The sequence below is a fragment of the Acartia tonsa genome, chromosome 3, assembly GCF_053477335.1.
Source record: "Acartia tonsa isolate MP-2025a chromosome 3, ASM5347733v1, whole genome shotgun sequence".
Lineage (NCBI taxonomy): Eukaryota > Metazoa > Arthropoda > Copepoda > Calanoida > Acartiidae > Acartia > Acartia tonsa.
The window spans coordinates 9,017,550-9,031,568 of NC_137262.1; the positions used below are offsets into that span (position 1 = coordinate 9,017,550).

Consider the following 14,019-nt stretch of genomic DNA (forward strand, 5'->3'; position numbering starts at 1 on the left):
CGTCTTAAAGGTAGTTTTATTTTGCTAATACTCTGGAAGATCGGTTCGGAGCTAGCCTAGTGATTTTCTTACCTGACAAAGGTACCTAACAAAGAACTTCACGCCTCACGGGGATACAGGCAGCAGGACGGAATATTGTAGTCATGTTCGCATGACTCTAGTAACCACAATAGATACTTCCAGTTTAAAAGTGTTGGCAAAGTTAGATACCTAGGAATAAAAAGTTCTCAGATTAAATAGCAATATAAAGTTATCAGTAATATTTTGATACCATTTTCGGATTAGGGCTTCTAAACAAAAGATTATCTCTTAAGCGAACTTGGATGTAGGATCGGTGTAATATAATATCACCATTCTAAGGTTAGATATACTCGCCGAACAGAGATTAATGCGTCACTGATCTGGAAAGGAGACATTGGTGAGAGATTGTAGTCCTGTGATAAAGGATTACATTTGTCCCTAGAACCCGGAGGTGACCCACGTCCATTCACTCCACACACAGGACTGTACAAAGCTGGACAAATACAGTTGGCCTGGCGACGCTGAACATTATGCTGCCCACCAACGGATGTAAACGCTCTTGTTTCAGTAATAATATGAATTATAAATATAGAAACAATTAAAAACTTTGTATTAAACATTATATGGTGTCTGAAAAGATAAACTGATAGTAAAATCTTAGGATAATAAAGGTTTTATTGAAATTTGATACACGTATGAATTTAACAAGTTATCATAGTGTAACAAGGATGACAACTTCTAAAAAGCAAAAATTCTATAATTAACAAATCAATTATGAAGTTTTTGGCATCAATTAAAGAGAAGATTTTGTTGGCATGTTAACTTCTAAAAATATGATTTATAATTAAAAATCCAAGTTGAGAAATAGATATGACAAGGAATACAATTTAGGAACTTTCATTGATTGGTTGGTACAATAAGTTGAGTTTTCAATCGATTCAACCACTAATTGTAATCTACAGCAGGGGTAATTTTGTGTATCATCACTGGGGATGTATATCAATTTATCAGCCATTGTCTTATCCCTTTAAATCCCTGGCTACTATTAGTGTGATAAAATATTTATTACCAAAAGGGATGAATCAATTAAAATCAGACGTCCATCAGACAATACTTTGAAGTTTAAAACGCAACAAACCATAGCCAAGGAAAAGCTTCGCCTTTATAAAGTACAAGTAATCAGGTGCTGTGATTCAGCAAACTAATTACCAAAAGTCTGGGTATTTCGTCAGGGTAGGTAAGTTTTGAAATCCAACTTAGTGTCGGGGGGTATGAACGGGAGAAAGAAAGAAAATGGTTTAGAGGAAAATTTTCACCTAGAAATGCTGGTCAGAATCCCTGACAATTTTTAAATTTTACTAAAGTTTTTTATACCAAATTCCTGTTTCTTTTTAGTTTACTCATCCTAGCTTGTGACTTTTATTGTTGCGCTACTTATGGGCATAATTTTCCTTGTTATGCAAGATAAGTGTAGAATCTTCTGTTAAATGTTAAGTATAAACAGCTTTCCGCGGATATAGAATGTACAATTATAAGATTAAAACCATTTTTTAGCCCCGAGGTGCCGAAGGCCTAAGAGAAAATATATTCTAATTCATAACATAAAATTTAACATTTTTAACAATTAATGCATTTTTGCTTCACTTTTATGAATTTTCTTATTCTTATTCTTTAAGAACTTTAGTTTAGTTTTATTATAACATTACATTTGGTTTCTTTAAAATGTTAAAGATGACTGAATTTGAAAGAAATTGTGATGCTAAAAATGGGAAGTCCATCTGAATTTATTTTTTTACCACTCCCAGATATTACCAAGGCAATTTATACATTTAATTAGCCAAAAAATTATTAAAAATAACCATTAAATTTCTATCTCAAAGTTAGCGCTCCGCAGCCGTTCATTATTTTGGCAGCCCTGTGTAGAGGAAAAATTATTACGAATAAAAACGGCTGCTGTTGAAAAAAATTATGACTTAGCTGCGGCTTGTTGGTTTACTGGCAGCTTTAGTTCGTTGTCTTGTAAACTTTTGCATTGTAGCTGCGACTGACGAGCCCTGATTCTTTTATAAAATGCTACAGATTCACATTTGAGTGCTCTTCTTCAGTGGAAATCCCATTTGAATGTCTTTTTAAAAGCGAAGCTTTTCTATAATTAGGGTCGGTCAGTCCGTATGTCCGTCCGTCCGAAACGGATAGCTTTTTTCGTTAATTTAGGCATGTTAAAATTGTCCTATCGATTTCAAATTTTGCATGGTGACTCTTTTAGTAGTTAGGTACGATTAAGAAAGCGTAGCAACTCTATAATCATTACCAAAATGTCCGTACGTCCAATTTAAAGATGTTGATTTTTTTACTTTTTTAACAACAAATTTTTATGTGATCTAATCATCTGATTGATCTGATTTTTGGTATATTGATTCCTGGGACAACACATTATAATGTTATAAGCGACGCAACTCTATAATCAAGTCCTAAAAATGTAAGTATGTCTATAAACATTATCCTGTTTTAAAACAAATTTACTTACAATTTTGCTTCGACTCTTATACATTTATATTCTGATTATTCAGTTCTGACACTATATAAGTGTTAATGTCCGTTTGTCCTACCGTTTCAGTGCTTCGCTTTTATGGATGTTGTCATCCTTGTTAACTATTAAGTTTTCTTTTTTTTTCTTGCACTAGGACGACAATGTTTAATACAATGAAAATAGCTGAGATAGGGGGCAGAAATTGGCCTCCGTAAATTTAGCATAAAATAGTCTAAAAACCATATCACCAAAGAGTATTATTTAGCCGGTTGAGAGATAGTAAGGGTCATATTTAACGACATAAAGACATCCCAGTTTTATCATGGTGTAACAATTTACATAAGACAAATATTAGTTATTTCTCGCATCGTATTATAAACAGCTTTCCGCGGATATAGAATGTACAATTATAAGATTAAAACCAGTTTTTTAGCCCCGAGATGCCGAAGGCACGGGCTAAAACAACTGGTTTTAATCTTATGATTGTACATTTCTATATTCGTAGAAAACTGGATATAATACGATGATAGACATAGTTTTTTCGTATGGATGAGAACCGGTTCCTATCCACCGGATTCGAATGAATACGAGAAAATTTTTTATAGGCTTTCTAATAGATTTTACGCCAGATTTCATATGAGTTAGCCTAGCAAATTAGTTTTGGAGAATTTAGAGTAACAAAATTAAATCTTTTTAAAAAGTAAATCTGAAAGAAAATTTCCAGTATGTCTTTCTGTCTGTCTGTGTGCCTGTTTGTACCAAAGGATCTCGCTAACTGTAAAATGTAGCTTCTCACACATCATAGGAAGGTTTATATTTAGTTTAGGGAAAGGTTCTCGAGAGAAGTTGCCCTTAGAAATTTTTTTTCTCTTTAAACTTCAACTAAAAGTGGAGGGTCAACTTACGACTACCCCTGCACTTCCCTTATGTGCCCCTGTAGGCCTCTAAGGGCGTAGCCGCTAGTTCAAATATATATTGTTAATATATTTGTTGCATCTATTCTAAACATAAGGTTCATAGTGAATTTCAAACTAGTTTCTTTAAAATAGACTTCAACACATGAAATTTTAATAAAAAATAAAATATAAAATTCAAGATTTGACAATAGATTTATTATAGGCTAAACAGTTTAAATATCAAAATAATACATGTCTCAACTACTTCTAACCCCAGTTAAAAACTCAAGCCACTTTATTCAATATTTAAACAGTTTAAACTATAAAATAAATAAGATAAAAATACTTTGTGATAAAAATACTTTTTTTAGTTGGTTCAATACAAACAGAAAAAAAATATTAGAATAGCAAGCAGACGGTCATGGAAATTTAAAGAGTAGATATTCAGAGGATTTAGTAGAAAATTCATTTTTAGAATATTCATATACCCGTATGGACAGACAATGAGATTTATGGAGCAGCCACAATATTAAAATCGGCCATGAACAAAACAAAGCAATGATTGGACCCTCCATTATACGTCCAAGTATGGTTTCAGGCTGTTATTCTTAACCCTACCTCACTCTCAAAAACAAAAAAAATCAAATATGCATAAATTAATACATCAATTATAATTATCTGTTGCTGCAAGATACATATTAGTGGCAAGCAACAAAATAAAGAAAAAATAGGTCAGCTGAATTTTGGTTTCCGATTGTTGTGTATATAGTTTCCTCATCCTATCTCAATATTTATTACTAGCTAAAAAAGCTTAAAACTTCAAAAAAATCTAAATTTGAAAAATTAAAATTTTGAATGTAAAATGTATAAATCGTTTATGCATTATATAGCTTTTACCTTTGACCGGAATAGCTGAAAATAGGTTTTGCAATATTTGGGGGTTATCTACTGTACAACTTCGGAAATTAGGTAAGAAATAGTCAATTAATTTTCAGTTGATCGAAAAATAACATATGAGGCATTAATAAGGGCGCAACTAGAAAAAAATATAAGTAGGTATAATGACGGAATAATACTAGATTTTGGGAAAATTGTAAGGTTACATAAACAAGGATGACAATATTATTGAGGAGAAGGACAATCTAAAATATGCAGAGAAACTTTGCTTATTGATCATATAAAGAACCTCTGAATTAATCATAATTACCTCTTTTAAAGTCAATTTTCACAAAGTACGGACGGACGGACAGGCCAATTGAGTTATAATAGAGTAAATTTATAGAAATAGTAAATACATATGGCTAATCATCAAATAGGTTGACAAAATAGGCATTCCTTTAAAATACAACTACCTATCTCTTTTTGTAGTTTTAAATTTTGTTTGCCTCTGCTTACGTGCTTACGTAAAACTGCATTTGATGTTCATATGCACGGTAGTTTTTTAATAATTTTGAAACATGACAAAATGTCCTATTCCCATATAAGATTTAATCCATAATACAAAGTAGAATCCATCTGTACGCCTGTTTGTCTCGGTAACCGCTGAACCTATTGGGTTTAATATTGAGGATAAATAGATACTGATCCTGTTTTAAGTGTTGGGTGGTGGGACATCCCTAATCCCCCCCTCCAAAAAAAATTACCATACTTTTTTAATGTAAAAGCAACTATGTCACAACGTGCGGTACAATTTTCCTTCTCTCATAAAAAAAGCCACTAAAACTTAATTTAACTTTATAAAAAAAAACAATATTTGTTTAAGACTGCATGTTTTAGTGAGATGGGATACTCTGCCGAATAAAAATTAATGTTGATGTGCCCAGTAAAAGCTTGAAAACAGCCGGACCATTTGGACTACAATTATTTGGGAAGCTTGAAAGTATTAGGTTTTATTCTTTTCGCAGTAGGGTAGATGAAACTTAATCTAAATATGGAAAAATAACCTTCCAATTATTTTTTAAGATAAATTTCAAACTAAGGTAGAAAAGACCTTAAACTTACTTTAGGAAAGAGACATGTGTATTGTGTAGGCTTTTTTGAGACTGATAAGAAAAAAGAGCATGATATCTATCGCAAGGGAGTAGTCAATGGACTGTAAATTACACTGGTACACAAAGTTTCATAATCCTTATTCTTATTCGTTGGCTTAAAAACATAGGATACTTTTGATTAATGGGTGGTTAGTGCCAATTTAGTAGTATCCAAACTTTTCAACTATAATTTAATCTAGAGTAGGGTAATTTTGTTTGTCATCATTTGAGATATACATAAATTTATATGCTGTTTATTTCTTTTAAAAATATTCAATACACACTGGAAGGAGTAGAGCCACACGTGCAATTCTAACACATACAGGATAATAGACATATTAATCTGGATAATCAATGAACCCAAAATCCGTCCAAATTAAAAAGGGATTCCTAGCAGACAAACACCTTTGGTTATTTTTTGTATTCAAGTGATATCTTCAGAAATGCGACTATTCATAGAACGAAATAACAAAAAATAAACCCTTTCCTACCAAAATCTGTAAACAATTTAAACCTTTAACATGATGTTCTTCAACTATTATCCTATTTGCTAATTTAGAGAGTATGTCTCTAGATTATCTCTAATCAAATATAAGGTCATAGTCTATCTACAAAAAGATACAAGTTATTTCGCCATTACTTGGGGTTTATACTAAACATTTGATTAAATTAATAAATTTATAGATTTTGCTCATTTAAAATCAATCCTGATTGGAATCTCAACAAGTGAAGACATAATTACATCGTAAGAAAAGCTCTTGTATTATACAAAGAAAACGAAGTTACGGGTTTCTTCGTATTTTTATAGTACCTTTTTAAAGGCGAAGCTTTTCTATAACTAGGGTCGGTCCGTCCGTCCGTTACAGTTAGCTTTTTTCGTTAATTTAAACAGATTAGAATTATCCTATCTATTCCAAACTTTGCATGCTGATTCCTATAAAAGTTAGGTACGACTTAGAAAGCAGCAGCTCTATAATAGTTACCAACAAGTCCGTACGTCCATTTAAAACAAGCTGTTTTTTTACTTTTTGACAACAAATTTTTGAATTTTCAAATTATCCTATTCATCGGATTTTTTGAACACTGATTCCTAATACAACAAGGTATAGTGTAATAAACAGTAACATGTATTTAAACAGTTTTGCAACAATTTCACTTACAATTTTGTATAGACATATGCATTAATATTCATCTTATTTAGTTCTGACACTCTACAAGTGCTAATGCAAGATTGTTCTCAGAGCGCTCACTATTATCTAGTAATTGCATTTCTACATCTTCTCCATTTTCTATCATCAGAGGAAAAAATTGATTCTGAAAATTATTGATATCATCATTTGAAGTAAAATTTTTCTCATTTTGTTCTGTTTCATCAGTTTGGGGCTCATCTTCAATAATGTATGCAAATTCCATGAAAGTTTTTTTGTAGCATCTTAGAACTATGAATTCAATAACAATAAAAATTGTTGCAATGAATCCAATAGCTCCACAACTAAACAGAAATACTTTAAATCTCCAAATCTTAATTTGCAAAAATGAACACATGTGGTCTGTGCTCATGTCATATTCTGTTTGAAAAACAGTACATATGTTACTTCCAATCAAGAAACAACAAAACATCAATTGAACACAAAGGCACTTTCTTCTTAACTTTTTGAGACTTTTTCTGTTTATTTTGTTTTTCATCATTTTGTAGACAACATTTAGAGGATTTGCAATATTGTTTGGATCAATTGTGTTGACTAGTATTTTCTTGAAAATTTCTCTACCACTTTCTTTGTTGAAATGGATTATAAAAAATGTCACAAGTGGAACAAATAGTTCAGAGAAGGCATAGAAACAATATATACAAATGATTTCATACTGATTAAACTCCATATTGCAACTTGTGTTACCAGTATCAGTCCACATCAGGAATGACATTGTACAAATATTATATATAGGAAGTATTACTATAACCATCTGACTAATGCCATTTGCAAGAAGAAATTTGAATACTTGCTTCAATTCAACTTCAGTCCCATACAACTGATAGAGGTTATAGCTTGCTATGCCAAACATCAGACTTAAGAATGAAGTAATTATGCTAATTATACTTATTACCAAATTTGTAGTGTCTTCATATCCATCATTTGAACCATTTAAACACACATAGATTTGAAGGTGAAGTTGGAACAAGGCTTCTCCGTTTAGTTCATTTATCTAAACAGAAAGTACTTTATAGTATAGAGTAATTTTTATTTTTAAATTGTATGAAAATAAGATGGTAAGTTGGAGGTTGGGTGGATTAGTTGATACAACTTTTAGAAAATATACCACCATTACCTTGCAAGGGCGGGATTCTCCTTCGTTTTAAGTGATCATCTAGAGAATCCAGAGCATCATCTACATGTAATGGGATGCGATACTCTTACACCCAAGGATATTAGGTTAAGTAACATTATCAGACAAACAACAAATACTACATTAAAACAAAAACCTTTAAATGCCAATACTTCTCAGCCATATTCTTGTTAGGACTGAAAAGATCCAAAAATCCATATATAGGCACTAAAACTTGATTACATATGGCTTCTACATATTCCATTGGTTTACTTCTTCTAGATGAATCTGATACTGTCTTCAATAGACTGAAGATAATTGGCAGCATCATGATAAAAACTATTTATTGCTTTGCTTTTGATAAATGCAAGTAATAAAAAAAAGATGTATTATAAATTTTTGGAATCATATGTACATGGCTAATCTTTAAAATCTGAAAGCAAAGAAACCTGAGATATATCCATATCTAACATCTTTGTTTTGGAAACACTTGATTGTGAAGTTGATATCAAGACCAATATCCACAAACGGAAGAATTACATTTAAATCCAGTTTTAACATGGATTTTGGAGTTAACAAATTTCTGATTTTGTCTTTAACAGAAGGTTGTGTTTCTGAAAATTGTGTGATTTTATTACTTTTACATTAGAAAAGGTCATGTTTTTTACAAATCAAATTTACATCAATTGAACATTATTTATTTTTCTAAAGCTTCTTAACAAAATAATGAATATAATTAAAAATTAAATTTATTTTTAAAGCAAATGTTTAAAGCAGCAGAAATTGAAAGGCATAATGCTCACCATTTGTTACAGTAATATCTTTAGTCTTACATTGTATATATACCACCTCAAGGGTACTTAAAACATCCTATTTCAAAAATGTTTGAATTGAAATGTAAAATTAATTAGTTTTTTTTATTCAAGTAAACCTCTATTATATTAGTCATCAAAACAAATTCACTGCAGGATTATCAAATTCATCCTTGCTTCACTTGAAAAAAAGGTCATCAAAATATACCTAACAGACAAAATACCCTTTGATTACACAACCTTTGTCTGGAAGTCTTTACTGTGAATAATAATGAGTTGTATTTGTTTATGGGCCAAGGCATTCCTTCTACTCTTATATATTATGATAGCAGAAGATTCTTTTTTAATGTCTCTAGTTTGACACAGTGAGGTCCAGACCTGAACCCGATAGCAAGCCAACATGTTTCCAATATGCAAATGCTGCTCGTTAATCAAACCATTGGTTTTCTGTAATGCTATCAAAACAACCCAACAGTTATAGACTAACCTTTAAACCTTTCGTGTATGAATATTTACAGATTATTAAAAAGAACTCACCTTTTTATTATTTTCCTCATCTTGTGTTTCAATGATAATTACTTTATCTGTTTGAGTTGCTTTATCAGATTGAGCTACTCTACTCAATATGTTGAAATTAGACTGATCATCTTTTGTTTTGGTTTCATGCACAAAATTTTGTATTTCCTGAGGGTCTTCCTTTTTATCATCAACAATAATCTGATTAACACTACTTGTTAGGCTACTAATTTCTAGTTCATTATTTTCTGCTACAACAAAAATATCTTCAATAGTTTTAATGTTGTCATCTGCTACTGTATTTTCTAATTTGGGATTTTCATTTGGGTTTTTAATGAAATCAAGACAAGGAAGCTTAGTTATGATCTCTGTTTTATTTATTTCATTAGCGAGTTGTTCATTGCCTTCTTTTATATCATAAGTATATCCATCAGCTGTGACAGAATCTCTTTTATATTCCATAATGACTTTGTCACTCTGTTCAGGTATTTTCCTGTTAAGTTTTTCAACATATTTATCATTGTGTCCAATGATATTAGAACCATAAAGTACACTTAGATTGTCTGTTTTCAATTTCCCATCAGGCAGCTTTACCTTTTCAAAAACATAATCTTCTTCAGTTTTGAAGACTGTATTTCTGAAATTTGACACGTCTTTCAATATGTCTTCATTTTTGTTCATGGTAACAATCTTATCAGGTAGAAAAATATCCAAGCTTGATCTGTCTCCTCTATCTTTGTTTTTTCCATCATCAGATTGCTTTTCAACATCATCTGGACCATGTTTTACGTCAAGAACTTCTCTGTCCCCAGATAATTCCATTTGTTTTGATAGTTTGCCATCACTGGGGTCATAATGTGTATTTGTGTCATATTCTTTTAATGATGGTTTTCTGCCATTTTTTTCAGACTCATCTTCTGTTAAAGACATTTTAATTTCATTCTAATGTCATCTAACACAAAAAAAAGATTTTTCTTAGTGGATTTATGAATTTTCTCACCTTCACTATTTTTAAATTTAAATATTTTTTAGAAGGTTCATTTACTAAATTTGTACGACAATAGAATCTTAAAAAAACTGCACTGTATATGTCACAATTTTGAATTTAATTATTATTGATGCCTGTTATTAACTAATAAACTAACCCTACAGTACACCCAATTAAGATTTTCACCCCCCCCCCCACCCTCCTACTCAAAAAATTTTTTCTTCATATTTTGTAGCAGCTGAGAAAATCATATTTTCCCAAAACAATACATAATAATGGATTGATAAAAGAAGAATATTTGAAGTTGAAATTTAATAGATTACATAATTATATTACCATACTTTAAAAGTTATATCCAGACTAAAATTAATAAGAATAGTGACTAGTATGTTCTTGATAACATTTTTTACTTCCTTTGCAGCAAATATATTGTTTTAACCCTATTCTTGGCAAGGGGGTGGGGGGCGGTTGTATGCCCCACCCCTAAAGATTTGATTGGTTAGTTTATTTAGTTAAGTTTCAATTCTGTATTGGGAGTGAACATAAATTCATCGGCCATTGTCATGTCCCTTTAGATCTCTGGCTGTTACTATATGTTTTTAAGATTTTCTATTTGTAAAGCCTCGCTTTTTAAGGAATGTTATCATTCTTGTTTCCCCTATTTCTAGGCAATGCGGGGGACTCTAATTCTTCGGGGCAATCTTTAATATTTACATAACCTATATTAAAATAACCTTTTAAAAGCTACTGTGAAAATACGACAAAACATGCTTCTTCGTTTTCTTTCCATGATCTAAGTTTTTCATTAAAAATAATCATATCTACAATAAACTAACCCCCTACCCCCTTCTTATCTTAATATTTTTGATATGAAGGAGGGGAGGGGGGTTCAGTGTTTGATAAACCACTTTAAGGGAAATTCAGTAAAATCACTAAATTGTCCAATGAAATATTTCCTTTTGTTAAGTCATTATTGATGCTAAATTTAAATAATATAACCACATATAACAATTTCTATTGTATTTCTATTTATTATTATCATAAATTTTTAGAATTGCAATTGCTGAGGAATGAAGTCTGGAATAGTGATGTTAATTTTGTGGACTCTTCTTGCTTTTAGTAAGTATTATTTCAAGTAACGAAGCTACTCTATAAGTGTTCTGGCCATGTGTGTGTATGTCCTTAATGCCATACCATTTATTATCATGTATGATGAAGCATTACAAAACCTTGCTCATGAGTATTGGAAATCAGCCCCAAAATAATTAGCTGTCTATCTTCAGGGCAAAGGGAATGTGATTCTGACTAACAATTCTAAGTGAAAAATTCCCCCTCTTCTTATCCACTCTCCTTTCACTTACACCAAAGAACCAGTTTTACTCCAACAAAATATATAATCTTCCTCAATTTCAAATGGAATGAATTGACTGAATAGCAGCCCCTGGTCTATATTAAACAGCTTGTGAGAAAGTCACATTTCTTCCTTGCCACATGGACAAACTGACGGAAATACAAAGGGAATTATAGAGTAGATTTGCTACTAAATATAGCCTTTTATAATTAAACTAGCGGTTTCGCCCCTAGCCTCTAGGGGCTTTGCCCCAAGAGGTTTGATAAAACCAATTTTTTGGTATTTTAGATTTTTAAAAAAAATTTGGGGGGGGGGGAATTTTGTTTGGGGGGTGGGGAGGTAGTCGACCCCACTATTTTAATTTTAGTTTTAAAAAGAAAAATATTTTCGGGGGGGGGGGGGTATTTTTCGAACACAGTAATAGTGTCTGACTGATTATGACGTAACCAAAAAAATTAGCCAATGACAGGCCGTTATTGACCAATGGTAAAATTTATAGTGGTCTCTCATTGGATAATTTTTTTGTCACGTCATAATCAGTCAGACACTATTACTGTGTTCGTATTTTTCATTTTTTGGGGGGGTTGGGGGTGTCCCACCCCCCAAGAAAATAGTTATAAACCTTCCCGGGACTTATAAGAAGCTACCCTGCAAAGGAGAACCCGATCGGTTCAGCAGTTATCGAGATCCTTCGCTACAAACAAACAAAAAGACAGACAAACAGACAGACATCGTTCTACTTTGTATTATAGATATTCTTTCAATTTATAAAAATAATTTGTTGCAGTTTACGGAGTCGCCGGGCAGCGTGGCAACTTTGACGTTGAGTTTGACCACTTGTCCAACGGCCTCCAGTTTTCCGCCACGTCGTCCTGGAACGGGGGTGGTCCGACCACAAATCACGAGATCAAGTTCTCCACCGATCATGGACGTAGGACATTCACAGCCAAGTTTGTGGATGGGAGTCAAACTCATGAAATCAATGGAAATTTTAATGTTGTCGGTAGAAAAGTTATGCTCACAGGCAAGTAAATATTAAGTTAATATTTATAATCAAGGGGGAGGTAGGTTGTGTTAAAATCCCGTAAGGGTGTGAGTGTTGAGGCTTAAAACAGTAGTAGGAAGATAATATCACTAGATATTTGTTTTCCTTATTGAAAAGAACTATAGACATAAAAATTAGTGAAAAATATTTAGTGACTATTATCGTTCTACTTCTTTTTTTGTACCTTAAAACTCACACCTTTACGGAATTTTAGCACAACCTACCTCCCCATTTTTGATTCATTAACACCATGACACGAAAGTATAGATGTATATTGATTTAACCCCGACAACTACTTGGTTTAAGTACAGGGGGACTCTTTTCATCTGCTAGCAAATCGCTTTATTCTCTTTTGTATTTCCGACTCTATTGGCTTAATTGAAAGTCGGCAAAGGGTCCCCACCCCATGGACTGAGTTACCTATAGTCCATGCCCTCTCTATTCTTTTATACTTTTAGATGTTCCTCCCTTTTTTCTGAAACTAAACTAATCTTCCATAAGATCTCTTTTTTTGTAGAAGTTGATTAAAGTCCCTCCACAGATTATGACGTCATACGATAAAATAACCAAAGAGAGGCCAGCATAAATTTTACCATTGGTCAATTACAGTGTATACTGGCCTCTCATTAGCTATTCTATCGCATGACGTCATAATCTGTGGAGGGACTTTAATCATCTTCTTTTTTGCAAGTATTGTAACAAAATAGAGAAAAAAAAAGCAGTTTGCAAATAAGGTTTACTTTTTAATTGTTAAATTTAGTCAAGAAACAAGTATGACATGGCTGCTATTTTTTATATTTAAGACAGACATGCTCTTACTTGAGGTGTTGATACATCTTCATTAGAATAAAACACTAAAGAGGGGAGGAGTTAAATATCTGTATCTCCCAATCCCAATGACCTTGTGCTGACTCTCAATTGGGTCTTTGAAAATCAACCAATTATGTCTGGAATGTTAACACAGCCAAGTAGCATAAAACAATTTGCTAGCAGACGAAAAAGGTCATTGGAAAAGTTTGGCAGGTAGTTATCTGTACATTATATATATATATATACTATAGATTATTAGATATGTTCATCTTCAATTTCAAACTTATGTCTTTAAAGTTATTTTTTTCGTTTCAGGAACATATACTAGAAAATCTACAAGCAATAACAGAGTGTATCATACAAGCTCCGTCAAACTTGAACTTGAGAAAAAGACTGGACACCAACATGCCTACAGCCTCAAATTTGAGTCTAAGTTCGTTAGCGGGGAAATAAAGATTATTTATAACAACGGGGCCTTACTGTTCAACGGCAACATGAACAGCTATGACCTGTCGGGCGATATCAAGATGGACGCCAGGAAGCCATTCTTGATGCGCGGTGAAATTTCAGCCTCCAGAGGTGGAACTGAGGTATTTAAGGTTGCCCTGAACACCCAGAGGTTCCCCTACACTCTCGAGATATTCCCGGCCTCCAGTGCTGGACTCAGGAAAATATATTTTTCATATATTCGACACTAG

At 32.4% G+C, this 14,019-nt stretch overlaps 1 protein-coding gene across 2 annotated transcripts in view; it reads left to right on the plus strand.

Annotated features, from left to right (window-relative positions):
- LOC145313231 (uncharacterized) overlaps positions 1–14,019 on the plus strand; it is a 128,706-nt gene that overhangs the window by 111,039 nt on the left and 3,648 nt on the right. Inside the window, exons 1-4 of one of the 2 annotated variants that reach the window (XM_080152535.1) lie at positions 6,118–6,222; positions 11,168–11,234; positions 12,254–12,490; positions 13,637–13,985. In XM_080152535.1, coding sequence (XP_080008661.1) covers positions 11,186–11,234; positions 12,254–12,490; positions 13,637–13,985 — 635 coding nt within the window. In that variant the 5' untranslated portion in view covers positions 6,118–6,222; positions 11,168–11,185. Of the gene's footprint in view, positions 1–6,117; positions 6,223–11,167; positions 11,235–12,253; positions 12,491–13,636; positions 13,986–14,019 lie in introns of those variants that run through there. The other variant, XM_080152536.1, reaches the window with a different exon arrangement.